The 12,242-nt window shown below is 39.4% G+C and overlaps 1 protein-coding gene across 1 annotated transcript; it reads left to right on the plus strand.

Moving 5' to 3' along the window:
- The first annotated feature begins 4,823 nt into the window (after window positions 1–4,823).
- slc5a8l (solute carrier family 5 member 8, like) lies at window positions 4,824–12,075 on the plus strand. Its single transcript, XM_077014193.1, has 15 exons — window positions 4,824–5,489; window positions 5,958–6,023; window positions 6,266–6,317; window positions 6,682–6,749; window positions 6,956–7,110; window positions 8,317–8,457; window positions 8,569–8,698; window positions 8,812–8,900; window positions 9,028–9,140; window positions 9,840–9,907; window positions 10,134–10,220; window positions 10,452–10,645; window positions 10,819–10,931; window positions 11,301–11,386; window positions 11,647–12,075. The coding sequence occupies exons 1-15, from the start codon at window positions 5,136–5,138 to the stop codon at window positions 11,770–11,772; spliced, it is 1,842 nt and encodes a 613-aa protein (XP_076870308.1). The 5' UTR covers window positions 4,824–5,135; the 3' UTR covers window positions 11,773–12,075.
- Window positions 12,076–12,242: the final 167 nt, after the last annotated feature.

Below are 12,242 nucleotides of genomic sequence, written 5' to 3' on the forward strand. Positions count from 1 at the left end.
CCAGATGGTTACTGATGTGGACAGGGCTCTGTTCTTATATGTCCCAGCTATCCCTCCTCTCTCTAGCTTGGTATTAATATAATCAGTGCATCTAATCCCAGTGGCTCTGCTCTCTATGCACACACTTGGCTGGGCCCAAGGGCCTGCAGGAGCTTCCTGCGTTCATATTCAAGAAGGTGCTATCTCCAGATCAACTCTGGTCTTTGGGTTTGAGTGATTGTGATGTATTTTTCAAATGTTGATATTTGAGGCCAGATCAGAACCAACACCATGATCAGTTGTCCTGGTAATGCGTTTACATAAGACAGAACTTCAGAAATGCATGACGTACTTAAAAAAAAAAAATCATATTTTAGGATATTTAGTACATATACTGGATAGAGTGAGGTATTCGTAGAGTACATATACTAGAGTGAGGTATTGATGAGTACATGTGTACATGTGTCCACATTGATATGAAACCTTCTTCTTATTCTTTTGCTTATTTAAGAAATGTGAAGGTGGTCAACAGTTCTATCAGCATTGCCGTATCATATCTACTGGAGGTGTCAATCTTTCAGCCTTAATCTTCTGTTAGCTTACTGAAAAAGGACATTGCCCTTGCAGCATGCAGGTTGAAAGTTTTACACAATAGCACCCGTGATTTAGACTGATTTAGACTGGGGTTTGGCTGCAGTGTTGAAGAGCTTTGCTTTGCATCCTAGATAACATGTCACAGCAGTTAGGGAAGATGTTTTTAGAATGTAACTGATTAACCACTCATTCCTGTTAATGTATTTTTTTTATCTGTGGCTTTGTTATTTTATGAATGTTTGAGCAAGTGCAACTGTGCAAATTCCAAATCCAAGCTCTATTCAGAGACCTCTGAAGACATGAATTTGACACACCCAGCAGAGCAATCAGCCTGAGATAACTCAAATATCAACCTTCAAAACAATTATGATGAGAATGATAATGAAAAGTGGCACAGGCACTAAGAAGATCTTTCTAGCTCTTGCCATATATTTACATTCAATGTGTATAATGTCTTCTTTTGACACTAAGAAGAAATGAATAATTTCTTCTTAGTGAATTTTCTTAGCCTAGTCCTTTTAAGACCTTTGTAAATGTATTTATATCTAAATGACACCTTTATCGGATCCAGTTTAAAGGATGTTAATGATTCTTGTTCCTATTTTGTATCTCTGATGTCTCTGTCAGGTTTTAACTTCATGGAATACTTTACAATGTATCAGTGTTATTTAAAATAGTTAGCAATGGCAACACAATGTTAATGAAATGTGCTTACCTTCTAATTCTAGTAAAAGGGTTTTCACTTCTAGGAAACCTGAGTTGGTGAGTTACTAACTATAAATTTACAAGCAGCATGTTTAACACTTTTTAAAAGTTGAAAATAGAGAGACCATTATGGTATATCATAAATATAGCAACCACATATTTAGCTAGTTGAAGGCTGATTAAGGAGGAGTATTTGGAGACTTTAAAGCCAAATGAAGAAAAGTAGCGAATGAAATGAAATTTGTTTTTGTAACTGCCAGTGTTACAAAAATACCATAGTCTTAAAACTGTAATCAAAAATGACAATATCTACCTATAAAAGTGAAAAACGGTATACAGCATGTTTCAGCCTCTACAGACATAGAAACAGTTTAGGGGTTCACTGTGCACCTGAGTTAGAAGGAATGAGTTTTAATGCATGAATCTTGAAAGGTAGTATCAAGTGAAAGTGAACTTGATGTGTGTGATTGGTTGACGAGTTGAAAAACCTCCCTATGTGTGGCATATAAAATGGCATCTGTTTATTAAATTACTCAATGGCTTTATTAGATAACACCATGTAACAATAAAAAAATTTGTTCCCAGTTGTTAAGTGTGTTTTCCTGATTGTTTGTACCCTAAATGAATAGAAAAAAGTTATTGTTCCCTGTAAACTTTGCTTTTGTGGTCAGCACAATGATATTTTGAAATTGATCTATTTTTAAGGATATTCGCCATATTTCAAGATACTTAAGAAGCTTCTGGAATTGTGAGAACTATCAAGAAGTTTCTAGAATTGTCCAGAATTATCTAGAACTTTTTGGGACTGTACAGAATTGTATAGCTGTATAACTACAGTTATATAGGGCCACTATAGCCCTTCCTGAGAGACGGAGAGACATGATCTAATTGATTGGGATTGCATAGTAAGTGGGCAACAGCCATCACAGACAAAGGGGAATTGACCTAGACAGACAGGTGTGAATTTAATATCTATTCAGATTCTGATAACAGTATTCACACTTCACTCCACACCCATTACAGGAGGAGCTTAGGAAGGACCACTACTTTCAAATGTACATAATGTGTGTTACTCTGCTACCGGGTGATCAATCTTGCTCTGGTGAATCCTCAGTACACTCTTGTACTTTGATACTGCATGGAAGAACAATGTAAAGTGGGAGCCACTGGTGGACCCACGCATGGTGCTGATGCCACCACTACACATCATGTTGGGGCTCATAAAACAATTTATCAGGGCTCTAGATAAGGAGTCGAGAGCTTTCAATTACCTCCAAGATCTTTTCCCTAAGCTGTCTGAAGCAAAGATCAAAGCTGGTGTCTTCGTCGGACCACAAATCAAGAAGATCATAGAGTGCAGTGAATGTCCCAAAAAGCTGAATAGGAAGTAGAGAGCGGATTGGAACAGTGGTTTGCGGCTTGCTAGGCAGTCATAAAGATGAAAACTATATACAACTGGTTCAGACTCTGATAAAGAACTATGATGCAATGGGCTGCAGGATGTCACTCAAAATCCATTCAAGTTCAAAGAGAACGTGGGAGCTTATTCAGAGGAGCAAGGTGAGCGCGTCCACCAGGACATTATGAACTTTGAACGTTACCAAGGACAATATAACGAGAACATGATGGGCGACTATATTTGGGGATTGATTCGTGAAAGTGATTTGCAGTATAGTCGTAAATAAGGATAAGAGTGGCTGCGCTGTTAGAATGATGTTCTTTGACTTCTCAAGTGCGTTTAACACCGTTCAGCCTCTTTTGCTTAATGACGAACTGATGGCAATGCATGTGGATTCACACCTGACATCCTGGATTAAGGATTACCTCAAAAATAGAGCACAGTATGTTAAATTGGGGAACTGCACTTCAGAAACAACCATTAGTAGCACGGGAATACCACAGGGAACTGTGTTATCCCCCTTTCTCTTCACACTGTACACGTCAGACTTCAGCGACAACTCTGGGACCTGCCATATGCAGAAGTTCTCGGATGACACAGTCGTTCCTTGGATGTGTCAGGGATGGAGAGGAGGGGGAATACAGGAACCTAATAGAGGAATTTGTTGTGTGGTGTCAGAAGAACCACCTTCTACTCAATACATCAAAGACGAAGGAGATGATGGTGGATTTCCGTAGGTCTGTGCAGCCTCACAGGAACATTTTAATTGAGGGGAGTGAGGTAGAGGTCGTAAGTACCTATAAATACCTTGGGGTGCACTTGAACAACAAACTGGACTGGTCAACCAATACGGACATACTGTATAAGAAAGGACTAAACAGACTTTATTTTTTTAAGAAGGTTGAGATCATTTAACATTTGCAAAACACTTCTTCACATGTTTTACCAATCTGTGGTCGCCAGTGTCCTTTTTTATGCTGTGTCATGCTGGGGAGGCAGCATCACAAAGAAAGATGAAACACGGCTGAACAAACTCATCAAGCGTGCTGGTTCAGTGGTCGGTTCTGAGCTAGAACAACTGGTCACAATTGCTGATAGGAGGACACTTAACAAAATGCAATCAATAATGGACAATGAAAAACACCCACTACACACAGAACTCCAAAAACAAAGGAGTAAGTTCAGTGACAAACTTCTGTCTCTTAAGTGCTCCACTGAGAGACTCAGGAAGTCTTTTGTTCCTCGTGCGATCAGACTTTATAATGCAAGCAGGTAGATAAACTGGCCATGTGTGTTCAAACATGGAGCAACTTGGTGCACTACAGGCGGACTATGAATCATTTGTGTCTCATTAATGTTAATATTCTACACCTATTTCATGTGTGCAATCTATATGTGCAATATTTCTATTGTGTGTAATGTTATTGCTGCTGAATGCTACTGAGAACTTAATTTCCTTCGGGATTAATAAAATACCTATTATATTCTATTCTATTCTAAATGTCGGAAAACCACACACTTCTGAACAGTTTTTGGTAATCTGTGTAAATGTGCAATGCCTATATAAGAAATTGTGTACTCAGGTGAATAACTCATGGAGGCATTATATTAAGGAAAATCATGTTGTTCCAGCACTTCACTACAATTGCTGTAAACAATCAAGGTGCCTGGAGTTTGATATACTGATATAATGGTGTCCCCATATATCATTGGATCATCTGTGTTTTTAGAGTATCCATATGTCATTTGGAGTAGTTGTGTGTAATGACCCAAACTGCTAGAATGAATCAGTCATACTTTGAATACAACAACAACAATATCGTTTATAGGAAACTGTCATCAGAGTTATCCTGTTATCGGTCGGTTGAACTTTGTGTCATATTTACACACACATTCTTGTGAATGCCTTCAAAACACTCAGACCTTTACAAATGACCTTGATGTTCTTACTCTTATATCAGACAAGGTGGAAAGAGTGGAGTGAACATCACAGTATGAACCTCAGGCACCTCCTTAGAATGTCTTGTTATTTGAACTCTGCCAAGGCCAGTTTTGTCTCACCAACAATCCTGCCCGTCCCGCCTTGCAAACCTGGCTATAAAATCTCCCCGTTGGTTATTACTGCAGGCAACTGTAGATGCAGCCCTTGAGCGATCATTAACTTGAGCTTCTATGCAAGACAATAGATCTTTCTGACTTCTATAATTTACTGGCAGTGCTGCTACTCGACTCCTTTCCCTTTTAGAAGAGTGAACTGCAACAGATACATTTACCTGCCATGCTCCTTAAACGCTAACTTTTAGGGCGCTGAACCACTTAACAGCAAACCAGCAATGAGAGCACAACACATCTGGTAAATCTATAACCTGAGAGAAACCAAGCTTGTATTGATCAACAGAAAAGGTGAGTTTTTGAGAGCTTGTGAGGAGAGTCCATCTCTTGTCCATCGGCACAAGCTATGCCTGTGGGTGGAGGTGCCGTAGCCAGCTTCTCCGTCTGGGACTATGTGGTGTTCGCCGCCTTGGTGCTGGCTGCGGCCGCCGTGGGGCTCTTCCAGGCCTTCCGTGGGCGTAAGGAGAGCAGCAGTGCCGAGTTCCTGCTGGGCGGGAGGCGGATGACGGCCGTGCCGGTCGCCATGTCGCTCACCGCCAGCTTCATGTCAGGCATCACGGTGATAGGAACCCCAGCTGAGGCGTACGTCTACGGCACTCCTTTCTGGGTCTTCGCCTTCTCCTACACCATCATGTCCACCATCAGCGCGGAGATCTTCGTGCCCCTTTTCTACCGTCTGGGTATCACTAGCACATACGAGGTAAAAGCTGCCTTGCGTAGGGAACTGAGGCTGGGGCAGATGATTTTCTAACAGATACTTCCACCTGGGTCACACATTTGCAAGGAGATCAATATGTGGAAATAACATATAGTGTGTGATTGGTGATTCTTAGAATGTTATGTGACATTGGTATATTTTTTGGATAATTAAGATTAAATTAAGATATATGATGGGTTCCTTTACAGACCAGAGGCATCCATTTTAATTGATTCGTGTTGAATGATTTGAAATGGGAACACTGAGACCAGTCATCTCAGGCCTTTCCATATTGAAAAATCGATATGAAAGTAAACAGTTTGTTCTTAGTGTTTACAGATCAAAATGTGTTTATAGCTTGTACAAAAATTGTAATGTTTACACTGTTGTGTATTTAAAAGTAAAGTTATAAGAGTAAAATAAACCACATTTCATTTGACCCATGATTTTCAAAATAATTTTACTTTGCAGTACTTGGAGTTGCGTTTCAATAAACTTATTCGAATGATTGGAACATCTATGTACATAATGCAGACAGTGAGTTGGATTTCTCTATGATTCTTGGTGAATGTTTTCATGCATTATTAATAGTCATACTTCCAGCAAAACTAATTCTGATTAATATCTTGGTGGAAAAAAAATTATGTGGAAAAACATCTTCAGTTGCGCACAGTTTTTCATTATAGTATATACAGTAATTAACTCAAGTAGTGCTGTCATTAATAAAAAGCATGAAAGTTCCAGACTAATTACCTAATGGCTGTCATTGTTTTCACTAGGCTTTATACACAGGCATGGTCATCTATGCCCCTGCTCTTGCACTAAATCAAAGTAAGCCCTAAAGACTCATTAGATTGATTCAACCCAATAAAAAAATCAACTAAATTTGTAGTGTTGGCCTTGTAGTGTTTCTGAAAGGTCATTTGTCATCATTACAAAAAGCTGGAAAGTATGTTGAAGGAATAGTACTAATAATACTAGTGATGTATTGAAGACAACTGTAGAACTTATATGCAGCATATATGATAGCTGCGTAAAAACATAAACCGCCATCATTACTGATAACAATGAGCTGCTTGAAAGATTATCAGCACCTGAACTCATCAGCAGCTTATATTTATAAAGCTATACATGACAAATGAAAGTGTAACCTAAGTGTTGCAAATGAGATTATGATTTGGTGTGTTGATTGCAGTCACTGGTCTGGACCTCTGGGGCGTGCTAGTAGCCACTGGTGCTGTCTGCATTGTCTATTGCACTCTGGTTAGTAACAACTTTCCAAATATGTTGCTAGAGGTCAGCTCTGTTGTAATTTGGTTTATTTCTAAATACAGTTTTATTACTAAAACCAATCGATACAGCTACTGCATATATAATGTATATTATAGAGCGCAAAGTGATTAAATGTGAAGACTGTCTGGTGGCCTGGGTGGCATGTGTAACTCAGTGTGGTGTGCTCTTCCTAACAGGGAGGCCTGAAGGCCGTGATATGGACAGATGTCTTCCAGATGTTGATTATGCTCTCTGGGTTTGTGGCGGTAATCACTCGTGGTGCTTTGCTCCAAGGAGGCTTTGGAAAAATCTGGGATGACAACTATAAAGGCGGACGCCTAGACACATTTAGGTGTGTGTGTGTGTGTGATTCCTGCACTCGGCTTGTACAGTTGATGAAGGACCTCTGTTGTTTCTCTGGAAACTTTGTGTACTTAATTGCAATTTTTTAATATAATGCAGTGATCGCCTTGCAATGCATACATTATACAGACATGACATACGCAGGATATTAGCAGGATATATGTGGGCAATGTGTGGATATGAGTTACTTTGACAAGGGCCAAATTATGATGGCTAGATGACTGTATCAGAACTTCTCCAAAATTGTCTTGTGGGGTGATCCTGGTATGGAGTGGTTAGTACCTCCCAAGTACCTTGTCCACCACCGAAACCATCTTCAATAGGAATGCAATCATCATAACTGAACCATGGAGCAATGGAAGAAAGAGGCCTGGTCTGATTAATTATGTTTTAATTTAACAACATGTGGATAGCTGGTGTGATACTCTGTGTTATTCACTGGGAAACCTTGGATACTGGCATTCATATGGATGTTACTTTGACATGGGCCCAGTGGTAACAGAATTTATTCATGGTAACAGAATTTCCTATAGGCAGTGAAGGGGTACGCTCTTTCAGCAGGATAAAGCACCATGCAACAGTGCAAAAACTGTCGTAATGGTTTGAGGAACGTGACACAGAGTCCAAAGTATAGCCTTGGCTTCCAAATTCTCCAGACGTGCTGGAAATACAATTCCATGGAGACCCCACCTCACAACTTACCACACGTTAAGCAGGGTTGCAATCAGAGCCGGAGTGGCTAATCGGGAGATTCTGGATTATTCCCGATGGGCCGGCTCATGTCAATCTCTAGTTTGGGCCAATTGGGAGGGGAAAATAATTTTGGACCGGATTTGGGCATGAAACTCCCGGGCTGAAAAAGGGGCCCACTCCGGCCCTGGTTGCAATTACTTACTTTCTGAGGTGTATGCAAACATACTATCGGCGCCCCCCGCACTCCACCCCCCACCAACTCTGCAAATAATTTTCTGGCATCGATTTGGCGACCCCTCTAGTGCAGCGCCCCTATGCGTCGCATACGCTGCATACCCCCTTTTTGCGCCACTGACGTTAAGGATATGCTGCTAAAGTCTTGGTACCAGATAACACAGGATACCTTCAGAGGTCTTGTGGAGTCCATGCCTTGATGGGTCAGAGGTGTTTTGGTGGCACGATATACTGACATCTGAAACTAACTAAGCAATTCTATCTCCAGCTTTGACCCAGATCCTTTGAGAAGGCACAGTGTTTGGACTATTGTTGTAGGGGGCAGTCTGATGTGGACGTCAATGTATGCCATCAACCAATCACAGGTGCAGCGCTATATTTCCTGTCGAACTATGACTCATGCCAAAATGTGAGTATACAGTTAGAAAAATATCCGCCACAACAGCAAAATGGAAAAACGCAAGAAAATAATATAATGCTTCGATGTCACGTATCGCTCTTTTTCTGTGTCTTGATGTAGGTCTCTGTATGTGAACATGGTGGGATTATGGGTCACGGTTAGTTTGGCTATGCTGACGGGCCTCACCATGTACTCTATCTATAAAGACTGTGATCCTCTCACTAACAGAGATGTCGGTGCTTCAGACCAGGTGAAGTTCGCTACACAAAAATGCTGACAGTGTTATTTTAATTTGGTTAATTTGATCTGTTTGTTACTTTTAAATTGTCCCTTATTTGCATATTAAGTTGTCCCTTATTCTAGTTACTGCCATACTTGGTGATGGATATTCTAGCAGAATATCCAGGTGTTCCTGGATTGTTTGTTGCAGCTGCATACAGTGGGACACTGAGGTGAGTGACGAACAATCAATATTCAGTTAAAGAAACCCAAAGAAACGATCAGTCATTTAATGTCTCAAATAACATCAAATTGCTGTTCTCTGGTTTGGTCAGTAATTCACTTATTGTTATGTCTCAGTACGGTATCATCCAGCATTAACGCACTGGTGGCAGTTACTGTGGAGGACTTTGTAAAGCCTATATGGCCCAGTCTAACAGAGAAACAAGTGTCCTGGATTAACATGGGCTTGAGTGAGTTTCTGTGCAGCTACAGTATATTCATCCACAACTGCATGTCATCTTAAACACAACATCAGTAGAAGACAGAACAAATGTCACATTATTGAAATTAATGACATTTAATGACTTAGATATTCCAACTACAAGCAGCTTCAGCTATTGAGGCACACTTTATGGAAACAACAATGGGTTGGATCCGTGATTGCATGCTTTTATGTTGTAAAAGAGGTCATGGCTGTTCTTGTCTGAGACCCCCTATCTGGTTTATCATCAATTCATTTACCTGAGCCTGTTGGGGTTATCAGCCTATCCTAGTGTAACTATAGAAAGAAGCATTATGAGCCATAACGATACCTCTCATAACCTCTTATAGAAACCTGCTTCTATACAGGTGCAAAAACTGTCTTTCTCAAGATCATGGTTCCTAGATCATGACAATATCTGAAAATAAACAGGGAGACACTGTCAGATGTCTTTGATTTTAGCTTCTGTTAACACCTCAGGGCTATTGTGATCTCCACCCCCTCCTGATTTAACTGTATTTGAGTTCTACTCATGATATTCATTATATTCAGAATGTTGAGTAACAGGAACAAATGAAGTCACACATGTATAAGCCATGTTGCCATTTACGTCAGGGACAGTCTATTGTTTTTGTTACAAATTCTGTACAATGTTGTGTTTTTAATTTCTTGTATGGTTCATTTCTAGGTGTGTTCTTTGGGGTCTTGTGCATTGCTATGGCAGCAATTGCTTCCCTGATGGGAAGTATATTGCAGGTAGAACATTTTAACTACATGTTTGCTTGCACTACAAAATGAAACACGATATTTCTTTCCATGATCACCTAGTGTCCACAATCAATATTGCACATAACAGTTAATTACCCTGATGTAATTACATTATGTGCCAAGGTCTCTCGGTTAAGTGTTAAACCACCACCTCCAACAGGGTTTTAATTTTAATAACATGCTGCATGATATATCTGATCTATCCTGCCCACAGGCTGCTTTGTCCATATTTGGTATGATTAGTGGACCTCTCCTGGGCCTTTTCCTGATGGGCATGTTTTTCCGTTGTGCTAATCCCACTGTAAGGTTCATATCCTATATACTCTTGTTAAAACTGTTGTACAATTCAGGGAAGCTTCCTGTCACACAATAAGACAGTAACAATACAATATTCATATTCATAATGACACTGTCTAAGTAACAGACTAAGTAGCAGTTTAACAAAAAATGCTTTAAATAACCCTGTTTGGCTGTTGAATCTCACATCAAAGGAAAATACCTGAGCGGTGTATCAACTGGGTGTTTTCTCCAGGGAGGTCTGCTTGGCTTGATCACAGGACTGATCATAACACTGTGGGTAGGCATTGGTGCTCAGGTGTATCCTCCTCTACCCACTAAGACCAAGCCACTGCCCCTCAGTATAGCTGGATGTCATTCTGGTCAGATGAACATAACTACTGCATTGCCAGCTTGGTCCAGCTCAGTCCCACCAACATCAGGGCCAAGGCAAGATAAAAATTACTTTTTGGATGATGCTGTTAAAATAATTCAACACTAGTAAAAAGTGCAATGGAAGAATCCTGATTGCATTTTTTTATTTACTACCAATATATCTTTGATGTTATGATAAAACATTTTGACAGAAGTGTAATGTCCAATATGTAAATCTCTCTATGCAGTATTGCGAGGCCAGCTCTTGCAAACACCTGGTATTCTCTGTCCTACCTGTACTTCTGTCCTGTGGGCATGCTGACGACCATGATCATCGGGCTAATGATTAGTATCATTTCAGGTGAGGGAGACTCCTGTATGCATTGACCAGCCATTATTTATTAGAAACACCTGCCTTGTACCTCAGTATATAGCTGGTACAGGTTTATCAGGCACAAACGTTTTACTGGGATTTTTACATATACCACCAATAAATGAGAGTGATCATCAAAACTATCCACTTAAGAGTAGTCCTGTGCTTAGAGGCTAAGTACTGACAAAAGGCTAAAGGCTGACCACAAATTGAGTCTGTCAACAGATTAGCTATAAACTTTTATTGTACACTTATAAGTGGTTCAAAGTAGGTAATTTCTAACAAATTGTATTCTAACTGATTGTGGGTCAGGTTTTGAGAATTGCTGGTGGCTCAGGTTCTGTTGTTTCTCTTTAGGTGGCTGTAAACAGGAGATGACAAACCAAGCACTGTTTATTCAAAAGGAAGACTTTATCTGCTTTAGACGCAGTAAAAACAATGAGGTAAAGTTTCTCAGTTGTATTGTATGGAATGGGAATCTGGAACTTGCTTCATATTTCTGAAAAATTCCTTTAAATATATTTAGGTACAGTATTACATAATTATCTAAACTGACCTATAATATGTAGATTTAGGTCAACCTGTTGAGTTTTATTTGTAATTACGGTGGTTGTCATGAAGGAATCTAAATCAGTATTGTGGTCTGGATACCCTTTGATTTTACAGAGATTTTAGCTAATTTGTTAAAATTTATTTTGAACAGAATCCTGATTCAAATTTGATTGAGAAGGTAGGGTCAGACCATCCCTATGGACTGGACAACCCACACTTCAGTGACATAGAACTGAATCTAAAGGAGAAAGATGGAAACAAGATCACCAAGTTCTAGGATCCCACTGATGCTAGACATATATTTTTAATTCGTAATATGGTAAATAAAACATTGGATATTGGTTTACTTGTATCATTTTCCAACACATTACTCACCGAAAATCTTTGTAATTTGGTAACCTGTCTAGAAAAAAAAAAAGCAAAATGCATTATATAATGTAAAGAAACTTGGGAATGTACAGTTGGCAACTGATCATTCATGTATTTATTTTTGTATCAAACATTTTACTTAGAAATTAGAGCATTTTATAGCAAAATGTAACTATTTACAAATTAATTACTTGTATACAATTTTGTAATGATGAAATTAAAAGATATTTTAAACCAAACTATTACCTATCATTACATAATGATAATGTTGTGGACAAATGATAATGGACAAATGCTGAATTCCGGAACTCAGATGAGAAACAAGTTACACATGCAGATGCAGTGCAAACATGCTGGGGTTAAACATACTGCATAACT

This window comes from Brachyhypopomus gauderio, chromosome 8 (assembly GCF_052324685.1).
Source record: "Brachyhypopomus gauderio isolate BG-103 chromosome 8, BGAUD_0.2, whole genome shotgun sequence".
Taxonomy (NCBI): domain Eukaryota; kingdom Metazoa; phylum Chordata; class Actinopteri; order Gymnotiformes; family Hypopomidae; genus Brachyhypopomus; species Brachyhypopomus gauderio.

Bases quoted from the DNA above. Each gene is read 5' to 3' on its own strand.
- slc5a8l (XM_077014193.1), top strand. From the start codon at position 5,136: ATGCCTGTGGGTGGAGGTGCCGTAGCCAGCTTCTCCGTCTGGGACTAT. The intron at 6,750-6,955 runs GTTAGTAACAAC...TCTTCCTAACAG, and splicing joins GCATTGTCTATTGCACTCTG to GGAGGCCTGAAGGCCGTGAT. The intron at 8,458-8,568 runs GTGAGTATACAG...GTCTTGATGTAG, and splicing joins ACTATGACTCATGCCAAAAT to GTCTCTGTATGTGAACATGG.